Source organism: Electrophorus electricus, chromosome 1, assembly GCF_013358815.1.
Source record: "Electrophorus electricus isolate fEleEle1 chromosome 1, fEleEle1.pri, whole genome shotgun sequence".
NCBI lineage: Eukaryota > Metazoa > Chordata > Actinopteri > Gymnotiformes > Gymnotidae > Electrophorus > Electrophorus electricus.
The window spans coordinates 4,287,753-4,305,688 of record NC_049535.1 but is presented as its reverse complement, the minus strand read 5'-3'; the positions used below and the strand labels follow the sequence as shown (position 1 = coordinate 4,305,688).

The 17,936-nt window shown below is 40.9% G+C and overlaps 2 protein-coding genes and 1 long non-coding RNA gene across 3 annotated transcripts; 1 reads left to right on the top strand and 2 right to left on the bottom strand.

Annotated features, from left to right (window-relative positions):
* Nucleotides 1–2,344: 2,344 nt before the first annotated feature.
* Nucleotides 2,345–8,477, bottom strand: slc29a1b (solute carrier family 29 member 1b). The gene is made up of 13 exons (XM_035530245.1): nt 8,403–8,477; nt 6,731–6,830; nt 6,514–6,595; nt 5,985–6,130; nt 5,424–5,563; nt 5,156–5,290; nt 4,929–5,026; nt 4,748–4,829; nt 4,584–4,657; nt 4,156–4,264; nt 3,228–3,313; nt 2,544–2,743; nt 2,345–2,456 (listed from the first exon to the last, which is right to left on the bottom strand). Exons 2-13 carry the CDS (start codon nt 6,754–6,756, stop codon nt 2,345–2,347), a joined length of 1,290 nt encoding a protein of 429 aa, XP_035386138.1. The 5' UTR covers nt 6,757–6,830; nt 8,403–8,477.
* A 1,156-nt stretch (nt 8,478–9,633) lies between these two features.
* LOC113577885 lies at nt 9,634–12,354 on the top strand. The gene is made up of 3 exons (XR_003410688.1): nt 9,634–9,664; nt 9,853–9,903; nt 12,262–12,354. It is a non-coding gene; the product is annotated as an uncharacterized LOC113577885 (long non-coding RNA).
* A 3,034-nt stretch (nt 12,355–15,388) lies between these two features.
* vipb (vasoactive intestinal peptide b) lies at nt 15,389–17,423 on the bottom strand. The gene is made up of 6 exons (XM_027012225.2): nt 17,354–17,423; nt 17,033–17,139; nt 16,755–16,862; nt 16,458–16,562; nt 15,993–16,124; nt 15,389–15,847 (listed from the first exon to the last, which is right to left on the bottom strand). The coding sequence occupies exons 2-6, from the start codon at nt 17,137–17,139 to the stop codon at nt 15,736–15,738; spliced, it is 564 nt and encodes a 187-aa protein (XP_026868026.2). The 5' UTR covers nt 17,354–17,423; the 3' UTR covers nt 15,389–15,735.
* Between the last annotated feature and the right edge of the window lie 513 nt (nt 17,424–17,936).

Sequence of the window (17,936 nt, the reverse complement as noted above, 5' to 3'; positions counted from 1 at the left end):
TTCCAAAGCACATGTGTACAGTTTGTATAAGTCTTGAATAACGGGAGGGACTGAACAGAATATGTAAAATATTGTCAGGGTTTTCTCTCTCTCGGGGGGAGGGTTTTCTCTTTTTTCCCCAGTCTGCTACATTCAATGCTAGTTTTTCACTGATGCAAAATCAAAACAGACAGTAAGTTGATTTGAAGCTGTAGGATTTGTTCAGCTGTGTGGTATTTTATTTTTACTTTATTTGTCCAAAGTCGTCTCTATGGTGAAGCATTTGTCACATCTTCAGTTACTTGATCAATAAAACTTGGTAATCATCGGAGTGGTGTGGGTTGCCTCCTGTCCACATTAAATCGTCCACCAGAGGGCAGCATAGTTCAAGTCCAGGGCTATTCCGGCACACGCCCCTTCCTGCGCCACTAACGTTAAAAACGGGTAAACAGTTGATTGAATACTTCCCATGTGTATGATGGTGTGTGTGTGTGTGTGTGGGTGTGTGTGTAGTCACGACCCTGTGTATCTGTGATGGACGCTGAGAAATTGTGTCCCCGTTACATTCCCCTGTCGTTCACCCACCATATGCACGTTTACATTTTTAATCTGATCAGTGATCTCTGATCATTGATCCATTCAAATAATCTCAGTTGCATTTACTTAGAGAGTTCTAATGATGTAGTCATAATGTTACTGTGTTGGGTTACAATGCACTAGGTACAATGTGCGGTATAAATACACCTTATGCTCCTCCGATTTTCTTATCAACTGGGGTATATGTAGCAACATAAAGTAACCAACAGAACACCAAGGTAAAACAAAATGTGATTAGTGTATAATGATCTGGGGATTTAAAAAAAATTAAAAATACATTGTACTTTCTCCTTGTAACATGGTTCCATGTTGATAGACCAAAAACAGCCAGAGTATTCTTTTTAAACAGGAGCTTCTCCCATCTCAGAGCAATTAACCAGGCAAATTTAAAGGTTGAATTAAAGGGCAAATATTACTGAAATCAATCAGTACCCACAATTATGAAAGTTACAGCAGGGAGAAGTTTTTTCATACTTCTCCCAGTTTATTTCATACTTATTCCCAGTTTGGAATAACCTCCCAGTTAGTGTTCGGGAGCCAATACCATTTTTTAAGGTTAATAACGCATTGGTTTATTCTTTTTAAATTCGTTTTCATGTTAGCTACATGGTACAGATCTCGTGGTTCATGGACATATAGAACTAAAGCAAACTGAGAATGAAAGCAAATGGAGGTGTTGGAGCTGCTCTCGTACGTGCACACGCGTGTGGAGCAGAGTACTGTTGCCTCTGGGAGCCTTCATGCCTGTGCACTTTCTGGCTCTCCACGTTTAGTTAAAGCAATGCTTCTGCTGTATATTACTGCTGCAGCCTCTGTGGTCTCCTAGTGAACACGCAGAGCTGCCCAGTGCTTTTTTCTTCTGTGTCTGCTGAGCTTTGCTTCTCCCTCTCATCTCCGTCATGAAGAGGAGAGCTCCTACTTGGCTATTTGGCTTTATTTAGTATAAATGCTTCTAGATGTTAGAAGGGTATTAATATATGTCACACCTTCATAGAACGTGCTCTTGCAATTGCAGATGTTCACCACACAAGCTATGCTAAAACATCAAAGCAAAATATCTATACATTATATATGGTTACACTGTTGAAAGTAAAACTAACATCTACATTACATATCCAGTCTTATTTCAAGTATTAAAACATATTCAAGGCTGGTGAGGTACTAAAACAAGATATAAAATACTGTTTACCTACATTTGAAAAGAGTTTTCTATAAATGGTTGGAGTCATGACTTCCTGCACTGTGTATCATAGACTGAGTGAAGCAGCTTTTTAAAGTTTCACAATACCCTGAGAGTTTAGATACGGCCTTCCACTCAAAGCAGCACTCTTCTTTAAACCCAGGAAGTTTAAGGATGTTATTGGTTGTGGTTTTGTATGTCTATCCTGTCGTATCCGGTTTGTCCACTGGCTGTATGTTTTCCCTGTTTTCCTTTCCTTTCACAAGACGAGTGGGACGATGAGGGCAGGGGGCTTTGGGCGGTTGGGGTCACCTTATCACCTTTATATCTGTATGACCATATACAAACACTGAACTGTGTGACATCACTAATGAAAAGGGAAAACTAAAATAAAGTATAATGTCCCCATACAGGGGGGTGCTGGTGTGGCCAAGGAATACTGAATTAGAGTACAGCACAGTGATGCAGCTTCCCTTTTGTAAAACAAACAAAAACCCATACAGACATGTGAAATTGTGCAAGCATTTCTTCTTTAGGATTGACAGGGCTTTGAATGTCCTTTGAGGTAGAACGTCCCGGGTGATGTCGTCATATGACCCCTCGGAACAGGAAGGACAGGGCCGCCCCCAGCGCAAGGCCGAGCGAGACGAAGAAGGCCATGATGGCGCCGGCAGTCTCCGCTTCGTTCGCCGCCACCTTTCTGAATGGAGAGAACACGGCGGGGATGTGAACACGATTGACAGACCATTGCTTTGGCAGGCGAGCAGGCGAGCACGCGCGGACTCACTTGGGGCCGTAGCACATGCAGAGGCTGACCAGGTAGCCGTTGGAGAAGGCGAAGGTGATCATGAAGACGATGAACCAGGCGTCATGCGCGAAGACCACGGACAGGTTGTAGCGCGGCTGGACGTTGCAGAGCATGAAGAGCGGCACGAAGAGCACGCGAAGCAGGAGCAGTGCTGGCAGGAGCCGGCTGTCCTTCCCCGGCTGGGAGAGAATGCGGAAGACCAAGACGCTGAACAAAACGTGTTCCAAAATGAGCTCGGTTTCACGTTCTATTCTACATATATTCTATTCTATTGCTATACTACAAATTGCTATTCTATTGCTATTCTACTCTACTCTATTGCTTAAGTAATCATAAACGTAATAAGAAAATATAGTCTGTCCAGTATGAATAATATGCTGGAAGTAATGGACTGATGGATAATGTGCGAAACGTAAGTAATTGTGTTTAGATCCTCCACAGCACCTGCAAGGGCTGCTAGAAACCTCCTACCTGTATACCTTCAGCAATAACGGGAAGTAAAATTACAGTGACCCAAGCATGGCAAGCGCATGACTTCAGCACGCACAGGCGCATTCTAACGGGGGCCGTTTATGCAAAGCTTTTTAAGGAGATCAGTCAGTCAAGTCGATCAAAGGGTTTGTTTGTGTGTATTTGTGTACGTGTGTCAGTGAAGTAACCTACCCACATGCACACAGCGGTCAGGCTCCGGCCTGCCCAGTCACACAGGTTGAAGAGGAGGAAACAAGAGACCGGGATGAAGTACAGCTCTGAGATGAGACGGAAGAGAGCACAGAGCCCCACGTCACCCAACCACAAAATATTAGACATATACAGTTTACATAATGGCACCCCTCACACACATGGTGGGTCAGTTTTTGTAATCTTACCATTTGGTTGTGTGCTTTCTTCCTAGTTACAATATCGATATCGCGTGCATACGTTGCTGCAGAACTCAGCTTAAATGTTAACGTTCAAGATAAAAGAGGAACTGTAAGCTTAGACAGGAATGGCTAGAACTGTGGATGGTGAACAACTGCAAAATGCTGTAACTTAGCCCAGCACTGATGGCCTTCGGCATATTGTGTAGATAACGGCAGTGTAGCTTGTTTTGATATGTTTGGAATTAACCTATCATTTCATAAGGTGTAATATTGGTGTCACTTAGATGCTCTGATATAAATAATATATAAAATCAAATTTGAGTTTGTCTAGAAACTTGCTCCAAGCTGCTCACTGCAGTATATTGGTCCATTTGTACAAACATTACCGTCAATGTTTCAGTTTAAATGCACCACAGTGTGTATGCCGTTAGAAGAGCAATACAAACACTCCCATGAGGCCGTACGTTTAGCTAAGGGTTCTGCTCGCTTAGTGCCCAAGCAGGAATGTAGAGGCAGGGCATCAGCTATCTGACTGTTAGTAGTAAAGTTTACAGAGTCCTTTTCACATCGGAACAGAAGACATCCGTGTGAAATTATTCATTTCCAGCGCTTGAGCATCATTGAATCATTGATACTCCAGGTTATGTCTCTGTGTCTCTCTCTCTCTCTCTCTCTCTCTCTCTGTCACACACACACACACACACACACACACACGCACTGCAACTGACCCCAGGGTCCTCCATTAGCAATGCTGGATTTAACATCCACGGTGACAGCCGGGAAAAGGCCGATGGTGATGATGAATGCAAAGCAGACAGACAGGGCCATCAGCCAGATCTACAGAGGACGAGAGTGAAAGATACGGAGGAGGCGAAAATGAGACGGGAAGAACAACATGATGCACTTGGACAGAAACACTAGGTCGTGCCTTTGTGACAGACACTCTCTCTTTTGCCTGTAGCGACACCGTAGTACGCTAGATCCACACTGACCTTTGGCGCTGCCGACAGTAACAGTTCTAACTTCAGCAGGGCACCGCAGAAGTGCAGATTGCAACTTTATTCAATCGTAGTGAATTACCAAAGCCGCTGTATAAAACCTAGAAACTTCTTATGACTACCAAAGATCCCAAATGCGGTGAAGCAAAGCACTGTACCTTTTTAAAGATGCCGAGAATGGAGGGATTCTGCTTAACGCCCCCACCAGTGCTGGCCATCTGTTTGCCATTCTCTAAAGCAGGTTAATCCCGAGTTAGGTTCAACTCACTGGACTTCACAACCAAGAGTGGTAAAGTCAACCAAACCCACAACACACGTATACCTTTTTGCAGCAAGTCCAATTTATTCTCCTCATCCTGTGCAGGACTGTTCGTCTCTTCCTTCAGGTAGTGCTTGTAAAATTCCTGCGGGACAGAGGAAGGGGCTTCTTTACAGGAATACTGAAGTCAGTATATGAATTTGTCCTAACTGAGAGGTGGGACTGACTCCCCCTAAACACTAACAAGTCTAGGGAGGAAGACGTAGGACAGGATGGCGAGGCCAATGACAGCACACGCGGTAATGAAGTAGCCAAAGGCACTGTCCATCACCGAAGACCCGCCTGGTGGAGACAGAGAACAACAGAAGAGGTTCCACCTGTGTTTTATTCCAAGAGTGGTGTTCCAGGCATTTTGAAGTGTTGCGTGCGTGTTGTTCTCTCTTTGTACTGTCAGTGTGTCCTTGGTCTTACTTGTAATGGCACAAATCATGGAGAAGGCAGCGAAGGTGCCAGCCAGTCCCTGGCCGCTCATGATGGGTACGGTGTAGGCAGCGGGAAACAGACCAGCCATACCAAAGAGACTGCCCTGCAGCACAGCTCCAAACGCTGAGGGCACACACACAAACAGACAGACAGAGGTATTGCCTGGCGTTTGAGCTTTTCTGAAGTAGCTTTTAGAGTAGCACATTTGTGCATGTGTTATACAGGCGTTATACTATTTGCTACATGTAGGACTCACCATTAATGATGATGATTTTTATCATGGTGGTCACAAAGAAGGGCATGGGAGTGATGGGCACTTTGACCAGGATGGCAGTCACCAAAAACACTACCAAGATGGAAACCAAGCTACCCATGATCCTTATCTTCTGGGACACTCTGTTATGAAAGTAAGACCAGAAGTTCAAGAGTAGGCTGCACCATCATCTTAAATCTGAACATAAGGAAAAAAGATTCACACCGTGTATCCTTCTACACATACGTATTACATAGACACATACATATACACTCATCTAGCCAACCTGTTCCTTCATCTACACGTTGTAGTGTGTTACTGAAATCAACCAACCACATATAACCTTACACTTGATTTTTTGTTCGGCCCCCTGTTCACCCTGTACCATCACAGAGTAACTACGTTTGAGTCAAGATTATTTTGTGGCTCAAAATGTTCAGGTCAGCCTGCTGTAAGCATGATCCCACATCATCCATCCATCCATCCATCCATCCATCCATCCAACAAATAATCCGAGCAGCATAAGAGACTGGATAAGATGGCCCTTAACCTGATGCAGCTCACCTGTGGTGTAGAACAGAGGTGAGACAGGTGAAGACTAACAAGGGGATCATAGCGCACAGTGCCATCACGTTATTGAATTTGGTTTGCAGGAAATTCCTTTCAGTTGACACCTCTTCTCCAGGGTCTGCCAGACGACTGGTGAAATACTGGATGAATGCACAGAGAAAGCAGAGTGAATGATAAAGGCACAACCACATACTCTCACATACTCATACGTCCCTAGAAGACATGACTAACTTAGTGGTTTTATTAGAAAAATCAGAAATGTGTTTTTTCTGATTATGAAAATAATAATCAACAATCAATGCTTAAATATTTTTGCTTGTTCAGCATTTGAAGTATCTATAATTATCCACATTTACATTAATAGCATTCAACAGATCCTCTTATCCAGAGCGATTTACAGAAGTGCTCGGTTATGTAAGGTCAGAAGTATTTTATCCTTAGTATACATATAGGTTGCAAAATACATACATACAAGAGTTTAAAGATACCATCACATTTAATCATGAAATGTGCATGAAAATACCATGGTGGCAGTCATGAAGAAATTCCATGGCAGTAATGTTCCTAATCCCAGTATAAAAAAGATAAGCCAGACAGTTTTGTATCTGATAGTTGAGAGAGAACCAGAAATGAGTTTCAAGCACTTCAAATCCCAACAAGTCAGTTATGAACAGGAAAAAATAACACTGCCACAAGCCACAAAAGCATTTCAGGTGCTAAAGCAAAATAACATTACTAACTTGTCTTGGGGTTCATGTGTGTCCATCTTTGTGAGAAAGCTGTGCTGTTTCCTTTGGAACAAGACTTTAGAAGGGAGATTAAGGTACCCACAGTGCAGTCCTGACAGAGGAAGAAGACAAATCAAATCCACGGTGTAATGGAGTCCAATGATAGCCAAATATCCATAAAAATGTACCTTAATTTGTATCTTGTCACTGATTAAACTTTTTTTAATTCAAAATTAAATTTACAAATATTATTTTCTCATGTGTTCTAAATGTTTTGTTTCAGTAAAGAATAACGTAACTGCTGTAATCATCCTTATTAGGAAAATTCTAAATACCAAACAGATGTAATTATCAGATCAAAAATGTTAAGGTGAACTATATCAGTATATGTGTAAAACAATACACAAGACTGCTCTGAAGACAATTCAACAATTCTTGAAGCATGGATTTTCAATATAGGTAATATGTCATAAATCTCAACCTGCCATTGCAAACAGATATGAAACAAGTTATATCACAAATGGGACAACACCCCCCCCCCCCCACCCATCCCACCCCCAAGTAATATGGTAGGTTGCGCAATCATAAAGGCTCTTGAGATTTTTCAGAGAGTGAATGGCCAGTCAAGAGGAGACTCCAGAAAAAAGCTCCTGCTGTCTGTGCTGTTGTGAAAACTGCTCTGTGTACTCAAGGCTGGGTTAGATCAGTCCATGTGTGCATGCCAAAAGAAAAACACATAATAAGCAATACTTCTCCATGTTTGCCCATTTTAAACTGGTCTGATGTGATGAAAAGAAGGAATACAGCCATCCAGAGGGACAGATTATTCCGAGAGAGACACATGCACTGATAAAGCTCTCTGGAGAGATTAAACACTGCCATTGTCCTTTAAAAAGCAGCAATCCCTCTAACGATAGTTGCAAACTTTTAACTGATTCTATGCTACCCATTTATAGTAGTATAAGGCCTATATGTATGGAAACATGCTTAGGCAATGTTAGGCACACTTAGGCACTTATAGCAATGTATTGCTCTGAATTGCTTTACTGTGGATCTTCTCACCAATCTGACTAAAAGTGCTTTTAGGAAGATCTTTTTTTTTTTGCCCTGGGATAAATTATCAGATAAAAGACCAAGGGGAACAAAAAGGAAATCAAGCATGTTGATCATTTCCCCTTTTACCACAATAAGAGGAAACAGCCTAGTAGTTATTACATCCAGACACCAAACATTTTTTTCGTAGTAGTCCAGTCTTACGAACGCACGTGAGAAGTGAACATGATGTCTGAATCATTTGAGCCTGAACGGCTAATTGATGTAATTTGAATCAATTTTACATTCGCTAAGATGATGTTTGCAAAACGTATAGGCTACTTGATAATGCAAATAAGTCAAGGATAAATCAAAATGCAACACTGGCCAAGAGATGTCTACTCATATATTCTAAGTTTGCTATAGAACAGGCCTTTTAGTGCAATCTCAGTATGAAAAACACAAAGTGGCCATCTCAATCCAAGGAGCGCCACTGCTTTGACTACTACTCCTACTACTACTAAACGTTACATACAATACAACGCAACGCTATAGAACACTGCATAATTCAAGAGCAGTTACTAAAGAAGTCAGTACACCGCATTTAAGATCGCTGGGAGAAATAGAATTGCTAACCTAGTTATCAACATACCTTTCAACTTTTAAAAAGATACGGGGAGAAAGTGCAGGCACCCGAGACGCTCGACGACTACTGCACGCTCCCTAGCTGTGACGTAACATACGAGTTGCTGGTGACGTGAGAGTTCTAAAGCGCGTCTCTCATTTGCATACAATGCACCGCCTTTGGGCTGAAGAGTTCCGGGAGTCCAGCGCCACTGACCTGATTTAGCACCCCCACTTACGCGAGCAGTTAGCTAATGTTTCTTACTTTGTATCGTTTGGGGTTTTTGTTTTTTTGTTTTTCAGAAAAGCTGAACCTGTGGCCTAAATAACAAGGAAGATCCTTTTGATATATAAGAAGGTTGACTTATTGCAGTAGGTGTTGCCAAAATGTATTCAGTCAGTTAATAATTAATTAGCTAATTCATTCATGCATTCAGTCATTTATGACAAGCTATTGGAACATTCTGTGGTTAATCTAAACAACCAATCTAACCAATGTTACATTTTTGTATCCTTATAACGATTGTTAAGTAGAGCACCACAAGATCGACTACAACATCAGCCGGTTTAACAGCAAGTACTGGCAAAATATTTTTTTGAAGAGTGCGTTCTAGCACTGTAGTTCTTGACAGGCTATTTGTAAAAAGAAACAAAGCCACGGCTTTTTAGTACCAATCTCAGTATGAAAAACACAAAATGGCCTTCTCAAATCAATGAGCCCCACTGCTATCACTACCCCTACTGCTTAATTATTTACAGTTACATTTATGGCGTTTTTCAGACGCTCTTATCCAGAGCGACAAAAGTGCTTTAGTGACACTGCTAGAAGCCCAAGTGTTACTGCTAAAACTTAGAATAAACGCTATATACAACGCAACGCTATATAACACTGCATAATTCAAGAGCAGTTACTAAAGAAGTCAGTACACCGCATTTAAGACCGCTGGGAGAAATAGAATAGCTAACCTAGTTATCAACATACCTTTCAACTTTTAAAAAGATACGGGGAGAAAGTGCAGGCACCTGAGAGACGCTCGACGACTACTGCACGCTCCCTAGCTGTGACGTAACATACGAGTTGCTGGTGACGTGAGAGTTCTAAAGCGCGTCTCTCACCGCCTTTGGGCTGAAGAGTTCCGGGAGTCCAGCGCCACTGACCTGATTTAGCACCCCCATTTACGTGAGCAGTTAGCTAATGATTCTTACTTTGTATCGTCTGGGGTTTTTTGTTTTTGTTTTTGTTTTGTTTTTTGTTTTTTCAGAAAAGCTGAACCTGGGCCTAAATAACAAGTAAGATCCTTTTGATCTATAAGAAGGCTGACTTATCACTGTAGGTGTTACCAAAATGTATTCAGTCAATTTATTAATTAATTAGCTAATTCATTCATGCATTGAGCCATGAACATTCTGTTGGAACATTCTGTGGTTAATCTAAACAACCAATCTAACCAATGTTACATTTTTGTATCCTTACAAAGCTTGACAATTACAGCACACAACATCGACTACTCCATCAGCCGGTTGTCACGGTACAGCCCCTCCTCCCAAACGTCTACGTGTGTGTGTGTGTGTGTGTGTGTGTGTGTGTGTGTGTGTGTGTGTTCGTCTGTGTGGCCACGCCCCTGTGTGTTTCACACCTGCTCCTCCTTGTGTTGTTAATGTGAGGATATATAAGTCCTTTGTGTAAACGTGAGTATTGTCAGCGTTTGATCTCACGATAGCCGTAGTGCTACTTTGTCTTCTGTTACAAATAAGCGGCGTTGTGTGTATCACGGCTCCTCTTCGCATCTTGCTAAGCCTCCCGCGTCACAGAAACATTGACCGCCGAAGGATGCCAGGGAAGAGGAGCAAGAAGGGGAAGAAGAAGAAGATGGGGGAAAAAGGCGCGTAATCGTTCCTCTCCAGCCCTTGCAGGGACCACCCCCCGCCTCTTGGGAACTCTCCACACTGATACAACTCCTGGGAAATTTTGGGGGTGCCCTGAGTCCTGAGTGTGGGTCGGACTCGGCGGATGGCGACCAGTTTCCGGGGTCGGACGCCGCAGGGTCCTACTATTTGCACTCCTGATAAGTGGGCACAGGCATCAGCACTAGAAGAGCCACCTTCTAAAAATCCCAATTATCTATTACGTTTCATAATCTCCATAATCATTTCAGGATGTTAACAGGAATATGTGACATAATTACTAAATGTTCATTTTGCTATTTGCCTCGTCATACACAGTTTCGTTGACTAAAAATCAATATACACTATGAGTACTTATTGTTGTTTACACAGCTGAACAAAACGACTTGGCACACCGTTTAAAGTGCTTCTCTATACAACATCCTTTTCTCCTGCCCCAAAACCCCTACCTGTTGCCTGCAGGTGGCAGCAAGCGTATGATGTACTATTACCTTGCCTATTTACCTTTGATTTGGCCTCTGTTCTAGCTGGGGTTCCCACTGGACTTCTCCACTGCTGTCATGATCATTATAGCATTGGCTGTTGTATGCTATCTGCGACTGCAGATTTCTGCTCTATTGGAGATGCAATGGCAGCTTGCGCTGCGCTGCGCTTTGACTCCTCCATAAGATTTTTAGCACTCGCGCCTGTTTTCTTTCGCGTACTGCGCTCACATTTTCCTCATTTATGTTGAAGAGTCAGAGTTTAGCCGTAATTCTGCCTATGTGATAAAGCAGGGCAGACATATTCACCACGGGGTAACACTGTTTCCTCTAGGCTTATCAATTGGCTCACACAGTATGGACTGTTCTGGCTGTTATATCTGTTTTATTGTGTGGTTTTCAGTATGGTAACAGAGTATGGTAGTGCACTCAAATGCTGAGGTGCACTACCATGAACTGTTTTTATTTTGTCATTTATCAAAATTAAGTCAAATCTTTGCTCAGTTAGTAACCATTTTTTTAGGAGAAGCAATTAAATTTAGTCAAATTGGATTAGTCAAAATATCTATGAATTATACTGACATTTACTATACCTGAATATCCACATTGTATACAATATATATATTTTTTATTCACTGATGTCGTGAGTATTATTCAAATGGTAATACATGTTCCTAACGCAATGCTAACCTTTCCTAATGACTAACTCCTGATACTGACACAATTAAAATGGTTCTCTATGTGATATAACTGGCCATACTGGTGCTTTCCTTGTTTCAAAAGATATTTTTGAGCTGTTTCTAACAAAGGAGTTTATTGAAGCAGTTTCCCTGAGTACTAAAAATCTCCATTTTCTGGTAAACTCAAACTTTCTGACCACACTTCATGTATCACACATAAGTGCATCACATTTTTTTTTTATTGTATTTTAAATCCAAGCTTGTTGAAGTTTGAGCCAACAGTATTATAGCACAGTTGTCTTTATGAAGAACAAGCATTCATTTGTTACGAAATTCATCAAGCTTTTAGTGATACAGTAGGAAATTATTAACAGGACTGATAAAGTACGTAGTGTGTTTATCAGAGCAAGCATTCTGGGGATTAATAAAGTAAATCATTTGTTGAAGGAGCTCGCCTCTCCTTGGACAATGCCAGTTTGTTGAACTCAAATTGTGCTCTTAGTCCTTATTTCCTCATTCTGTTTCTCCATAGAGAAGCACTCAGGAACAAGAGCCTGAACAAAGCCCATGTTATCCAAATACTCCAAGAATGTCCAGAATTCAGTGAATGCTTCTCTTCTCAGTCATATTTCCTCAAAGGAAACTTAAATAAAGTCTGTGGGGGTTTTTTAACCACTGTTTTTACTGTTCTCCTTAATGGATAACACAAATATTTGCAAAGCACAACTATGGCTATAAGAAACTAAGAAAATAAACATTAGGAAATGATTTTAAAGCCATACCTCTTGTGGTAACGTGTGTGTCTAAACTTTGTTCTCAGAGATGGCACAACAGCAGAAGTTCAAAGACCACTGGAGGACTTATCTCCATGTTCTTGCTATAGCTCTCTTCAAAGGGAGTGATAGATGAGGCACTGTATGTCACTCGCTCACCTCTCTGAGGACTGGCAAACTGGCTGAAGAGGCAACTCATTGCTCAACTACTTTCCATATCAGACACAGATTTTTTTTAATGGAAAAGTCTGCATGAAACTCAGGTGCCAGATTGTACAAAAAATCACAGATTTTTGTTAAAAATGTAATACCAAATCTAAAACATGTTAGCTACACTAAATTTGGTAGTGGTGGGATTGAATTATTAGCTTCATATCAAAATTGTGATCTTAGAAAAGTATAATTTTCAAATCGCAAGAGCTTTGCAAATCCCCCTTTTAGTTGCATATTATCAACATTTGCTATTCTTAAACAGATTCTTAAGATTTTCATGATCCTTCTGTTTCTAAGTTTTTTTAGTTGTTCCATTTTGACAAGAGTCATAATTTTCAATAACAGAGCTTTTAATATCAACAATAAAGCAGTACATTTACATAATTTTATGCGATTCCTTTCATGTACAAAAAAGATAAGTTTGTAATTATGCTTGCTAGGTGTTTACTGTATGGCCAATCAACAAACACACGTTGAGCTTAACTTAAAAAACATAGTCGCATTTTAGCTACCCCCAGTGCTGGGAGAATTCAGCATCATTGTCCTGCACGCCACCTTTAAATGTTATCATTTTTAAATGTCACTTTTAATTTAAATGTTTATTTCTTCTCAGGACCACGTGGAATCAGTCATGCATTGTCACTTATACTAGCACCTTCCAGTGAACTTTATACTTTACACTGAATTTTCATGTGCAGCCATGGACCATGTTATGTTCACTGAAATATCGTACAGTCAGGTTGTTATGTTACTTCATGATAAATGTCATTTCAAACGCTCTAACCCAACCCTGCCACCATGCTTCTAGCATGAGTACTTCGAACCTCAAGTACAGCTCATCTTGAAATACCTTGCTTCAGGTCTCATGGACGACAAGCATCAAGACTCTGTCTTGGCTCCAAGATGGTAGAATGAACTCCTACTTGCTGTCTGGACAGCAGAGTCCCTTGCAGTCTTCAAGCACAGACTGAAGACCCATCTATTTGCAGAATATTTAAAGTACAGCTGACACTGCTCCCATATTGACTGCCTAAATTAATACTTATTGTAGGGTATTGTTTATGTTGTTTAACAAACTCTAGCACTTATTGTTTATAGCACTTTTCAATGTTTATGATAGACCTTATGTATTTTGCACTTCTAGGTATCAGCATTCATCCCTGTATTCTACAGTATTCTAGTTCATTGGTATGTTTGATTCTAACCTACTGTACTTGGATATATTCTATGAGTAAACAACAAAGCACTTTTGTAAGTCGCTCTGAATAAGAGCGTCTGCTAAATGCCGTAAATGTAAACGTGAATGCCTGCAATTTCAGTTGCACTCTTTATGTACTGTTAGCACTATCTAGCATGTGTAGGCATGTGTCTTGCACCTTGGGTCCAGGAGAAACAGGACAAGGCTTAGTAGATGTCCCCAAAAAGGCACTGTCCATAACTGGTGTATTGATCATTTAAACCCTAGCAGTCTATCGGCTTGGTTGCATGGTCTAAAACTACAAAGGAGACCTGACAACTTAAGCTTCTTGTTACAGCAACTGAGAATCACATCCTCTTATTTAGGAGATGGTAACTTATTCTATATTGTATTGTTCAGACTGATTCTCAGCGGATCGTTCTTCTTTCTCCCTACAATGTATGTTGACTGTAAGCTGAAAGCTCACGTTGTCTTTGGACTTTAGATCTTGAATTTAGCCAGTTAATGAGTATCACTGTGCTAAAACTAGATTTAATTGTGTTCATCAGCAAGGGCTATGATGCCATAATTTAACCTCTTTACCTGGAATGGAATGGTTCAAAAGTCTTAGCACGCAACTTCACATCTCCAGCACGACGTTCACTGCTCCGAGGCACCATGGAACTGATGCGTGATAGCAAATCACAGCCGCTATAACGGTAATCACGGTGATCTTAGAAACAGTGACACCAGCAGGTAGAACACTGGATGGTGCCATCAAAGACCCTTGAACTGTCCATGGTAATAGGCAGCAGTCCCAAGATATTGATAATCCATTACCAGGAATATTACTAACTGTCTCTTAATAAGCTAAGTATGCATAAAAAACATTTGCTTATTTTTCTTGGAAATCTGATTATAATAATAATTCCTGCCATTGTTTCGACGTGTGCAACTTAGTTATTCAAATAATTTCTTGTGTTTGTACTGTGTCATTGTACAGGTTTTATGTTTTTAACCATTACAATTGGGTATGACTGTTGCTTTTGTTTGAACAGTTTCCTATAGTTATATGAGCTGTCTGGTACTAGTTTTACTGATTAATGTGCCATAGTGCGTAAGCGTTATAAGCACTGCAGTATTGAGGGAGGCTTTAAGATGTTCGTGTCTAAGCGAGGCCCTCTGCTGGCTATATACTGGTACTGCTCCTTCAAGCGAACGTCCATAAAGAGTCTAATGGCTTCGAGGAGATCGTTTCGTTGTTGGCCTCAGTGTAATAGAGTGTAAAAGAAGCAGGTGTCATTTGAAATGACATTTTAACGTTTCAAATTATTCTAGTAATAATTCGTTTAAACACTATACAGTGTGTTTATATATATGTGTTGTATGTAGCAACCAGTCTAGGTTCAATATTATTATTTTAAATCGTCACAGTTCCGCAATGACCGCTTCTCTGTTATTATGCCTCACATCCCCTGATTATGCTTCGCGTTTCACGCTCATTACCGAGTAGCACTTATGCTCGTTGTGCGTGTTTCTAACGAAACCTTACACTTCTCATGGGTTTGTCTTCACCATAACGTTGAACCGAAAGTTTTTTTTATTAACCCTGTCTATTTGTTGCATAGACTGCATGATTTATTGTGTTTACTCCGTTTGCTATTAAAACGTTATGCATTAGAGTCCATACAATAATAAATTAGTTAGGCGGCCTTGAAGGTTTTAACAGGTGCGATCATTAGAAAAATCATCCATCTAGAAATTCTAGGAACAAGCCGCGTCAAAATATTTAATTTCAGTTTATTAAGTAACACACAAATGCTTCTTATATTTGCTTGTATGCAAGTATGAGGAGAGATGTGTATGATTTGAATTCTCAGTTATCAGACCTTTAAACAGCTTCTTCAGTACAAGATGCTCACGGCAATAGCAGAGAAGAATGAAAACAAAGAAAAACTAATGTAAAGCACAATGACTGTTCATTAATTAGCTTGTTACTGAATTCATTAATTGGCTTGTTACTGAATTCATTAATTAGCTTGTTACTGAATTCATTAATTGGCTTGTTAGTTTGGCAGCCGACTCTTGCACAAAGCTCTGGTTAATTAAGCACGGAATTAGAGAAACTCAGTTATACTAGCGGTAGCTGCTGAAGGAGCTGGTCGACAGTGTCCTCGTAGCTTTGCGGAAGCTGGAGTTCAGCGCCTTTGGACTGGTTTGGCATGGTCAAGGCGTCTTCGGGGCTGTGGTAGCACACGAGGAACAGGTGAGAAAGCATACAGAAACTTTATACTCACATGCACGTGTGCACTCGCGACCATAGGTAGGTAATCCTATCTCAGACAAGAGCGTGCTAGTAAGTTTATTCTTACCAGTGCAATTCCCTACCTCCTCTTTCCTGCTAAAACTGAGTTGAGGTATTTCTTGGCTGCCATCTGTTTACGGTATCGGCTGTAGTTGTCTGTGAAGACTGCGTCTGAATGACGTTTCATGGGTAGCTGGTCTGCGCCCAGATCATCGCTGCAGAGGACAAATTACCAAATTATAGCAATCGGATGTCATTATTAATCCGCCTTCCGGTGTGGTATTGTTACTGGCCAGATATCTTTAATCTCAATTACACATTACGGTTATCGCAATCACGTGACCCTATCTGACAGTTTTAAAGGGCAACTTCAGGCATTTCGTCCCACTCTGCACATGCAAATCTCAAACAGATCTTAAATGGGCACTGCAAATATTTAAGATTCTATAAAGACAAATACAAATGCTGCACATTTTCATAGAGTGTTATATTGTAATTTCTGAAAACCATGAAAGGTCGCCTCCAATTACCCGAGGAGTCGTCTTTACCTGACACGTTTTGCGAGTAAAGACTCAAGATATTCTTTGGCAGAAAGCTGTCCGAGGAGTTTGCTGTATCCGCTTGTGAAAAGTCCGTCAGCATGTCTTGATGGTCTATGCGAGACAGCAAAGCAGACTCGGGTGTGGCATCATCCGTTATTTCCCCAAGTTATCAACCGAACATAAAGGAGTTTTCCTTGACAATGTCATAACATTCTAAAATAGCCTGACTTTTCAGCCCGTTTCAGTCTGTCGTGAGAGTACGACACTGACAACAAATGTCATTTGTGAGCAATGGTTTTGTACCTTTCCACCGTGTTTCCGATTTCGTACAGAAGCTTATACACTTCCAAATCTTGAGACGGCTCGCTCGCCCAGGAGCCTTCTCCATCGCCATTAAGCGTTCCCGATCTACTGTGAAATAGAACAATACCGCAGGTCATTCTTCACTTTGTCAAACATGCAAATGCAAACTAAAAGACAATAATGGGTCCTATACTGTGATTTGGATTTCTCATCCATGGTGTCTTAACTTTAGTTTTATGCGACACGTTCTAAAATAGTTGGATTTGCTCGCCTCTCACCTTATGGTGATTGCTGGTAGAGAGAGACTTCTGCAGCACAGCATGCTACAGATGGCCATGAATAGAATCTGCGAACAGCTCACTGATGCCATAGTTTCCTTAAACATCTGACAAATAGTCCAATACGAGTTAAACAACCTTAAAACAGGTGGTTAGTATTTGACTTACTCTAATCCGAAACTTCAGGCATTTGATTATATGAACGTAACGTTTTTCTCTAAGAGGTATTTTCGGAAGAATACAAACTTGCTGGTGATGCGACTGTCTAGGAAAGAACGCATATTTAAGAAATTATTTCAAGTGTAATTGCGATGCTAGTACCTTAACCCCTATTTTCCTTACGGCGCTCTCCAAGGTTCTGAAACGCGCACTCGCTGTCCCGTAAAGATACGATAAGTTTCCTAAGGGAAAGTTGTTTGCTTCTTTCACTCAAGACACTTCTTCTTTGGTATCTCTCTTCCGATGCCCTCATCTTATATAGCGGATTGTTCTCTTTACTCGGTGCTTCCTTGCGTCATGAAAGGTCTCGGTAGAATTTAAGACGCTGGCTGGGAGTCATCAGCCACGCGACCACGCTATAAAATTGTATTTCACTGAAGGATGCGAGTTCATCTTGAAACTGACTCACTTACAGGTGTAACCATGTGTATGCAATGAAAGCTAATTTAGTCATAATTATCTCAGTAAATAATTTTTTAAAAATAGTTGCTCAGATAATTCCAGAGTAGTTATACAATACAATTAGGATAGTTTGCACAGGAAAGGGTTTAATGTTGGGTAGAGCCAGGTTAAAGGATCTTAGTCCTTAAAATAGTCAATGGATCACAGCAAACAATCACAGGGACCAAATCAAAGCAAAAACAGACAAAACCTGGCACCACAGAAGCAATAATAGGTAAAGACC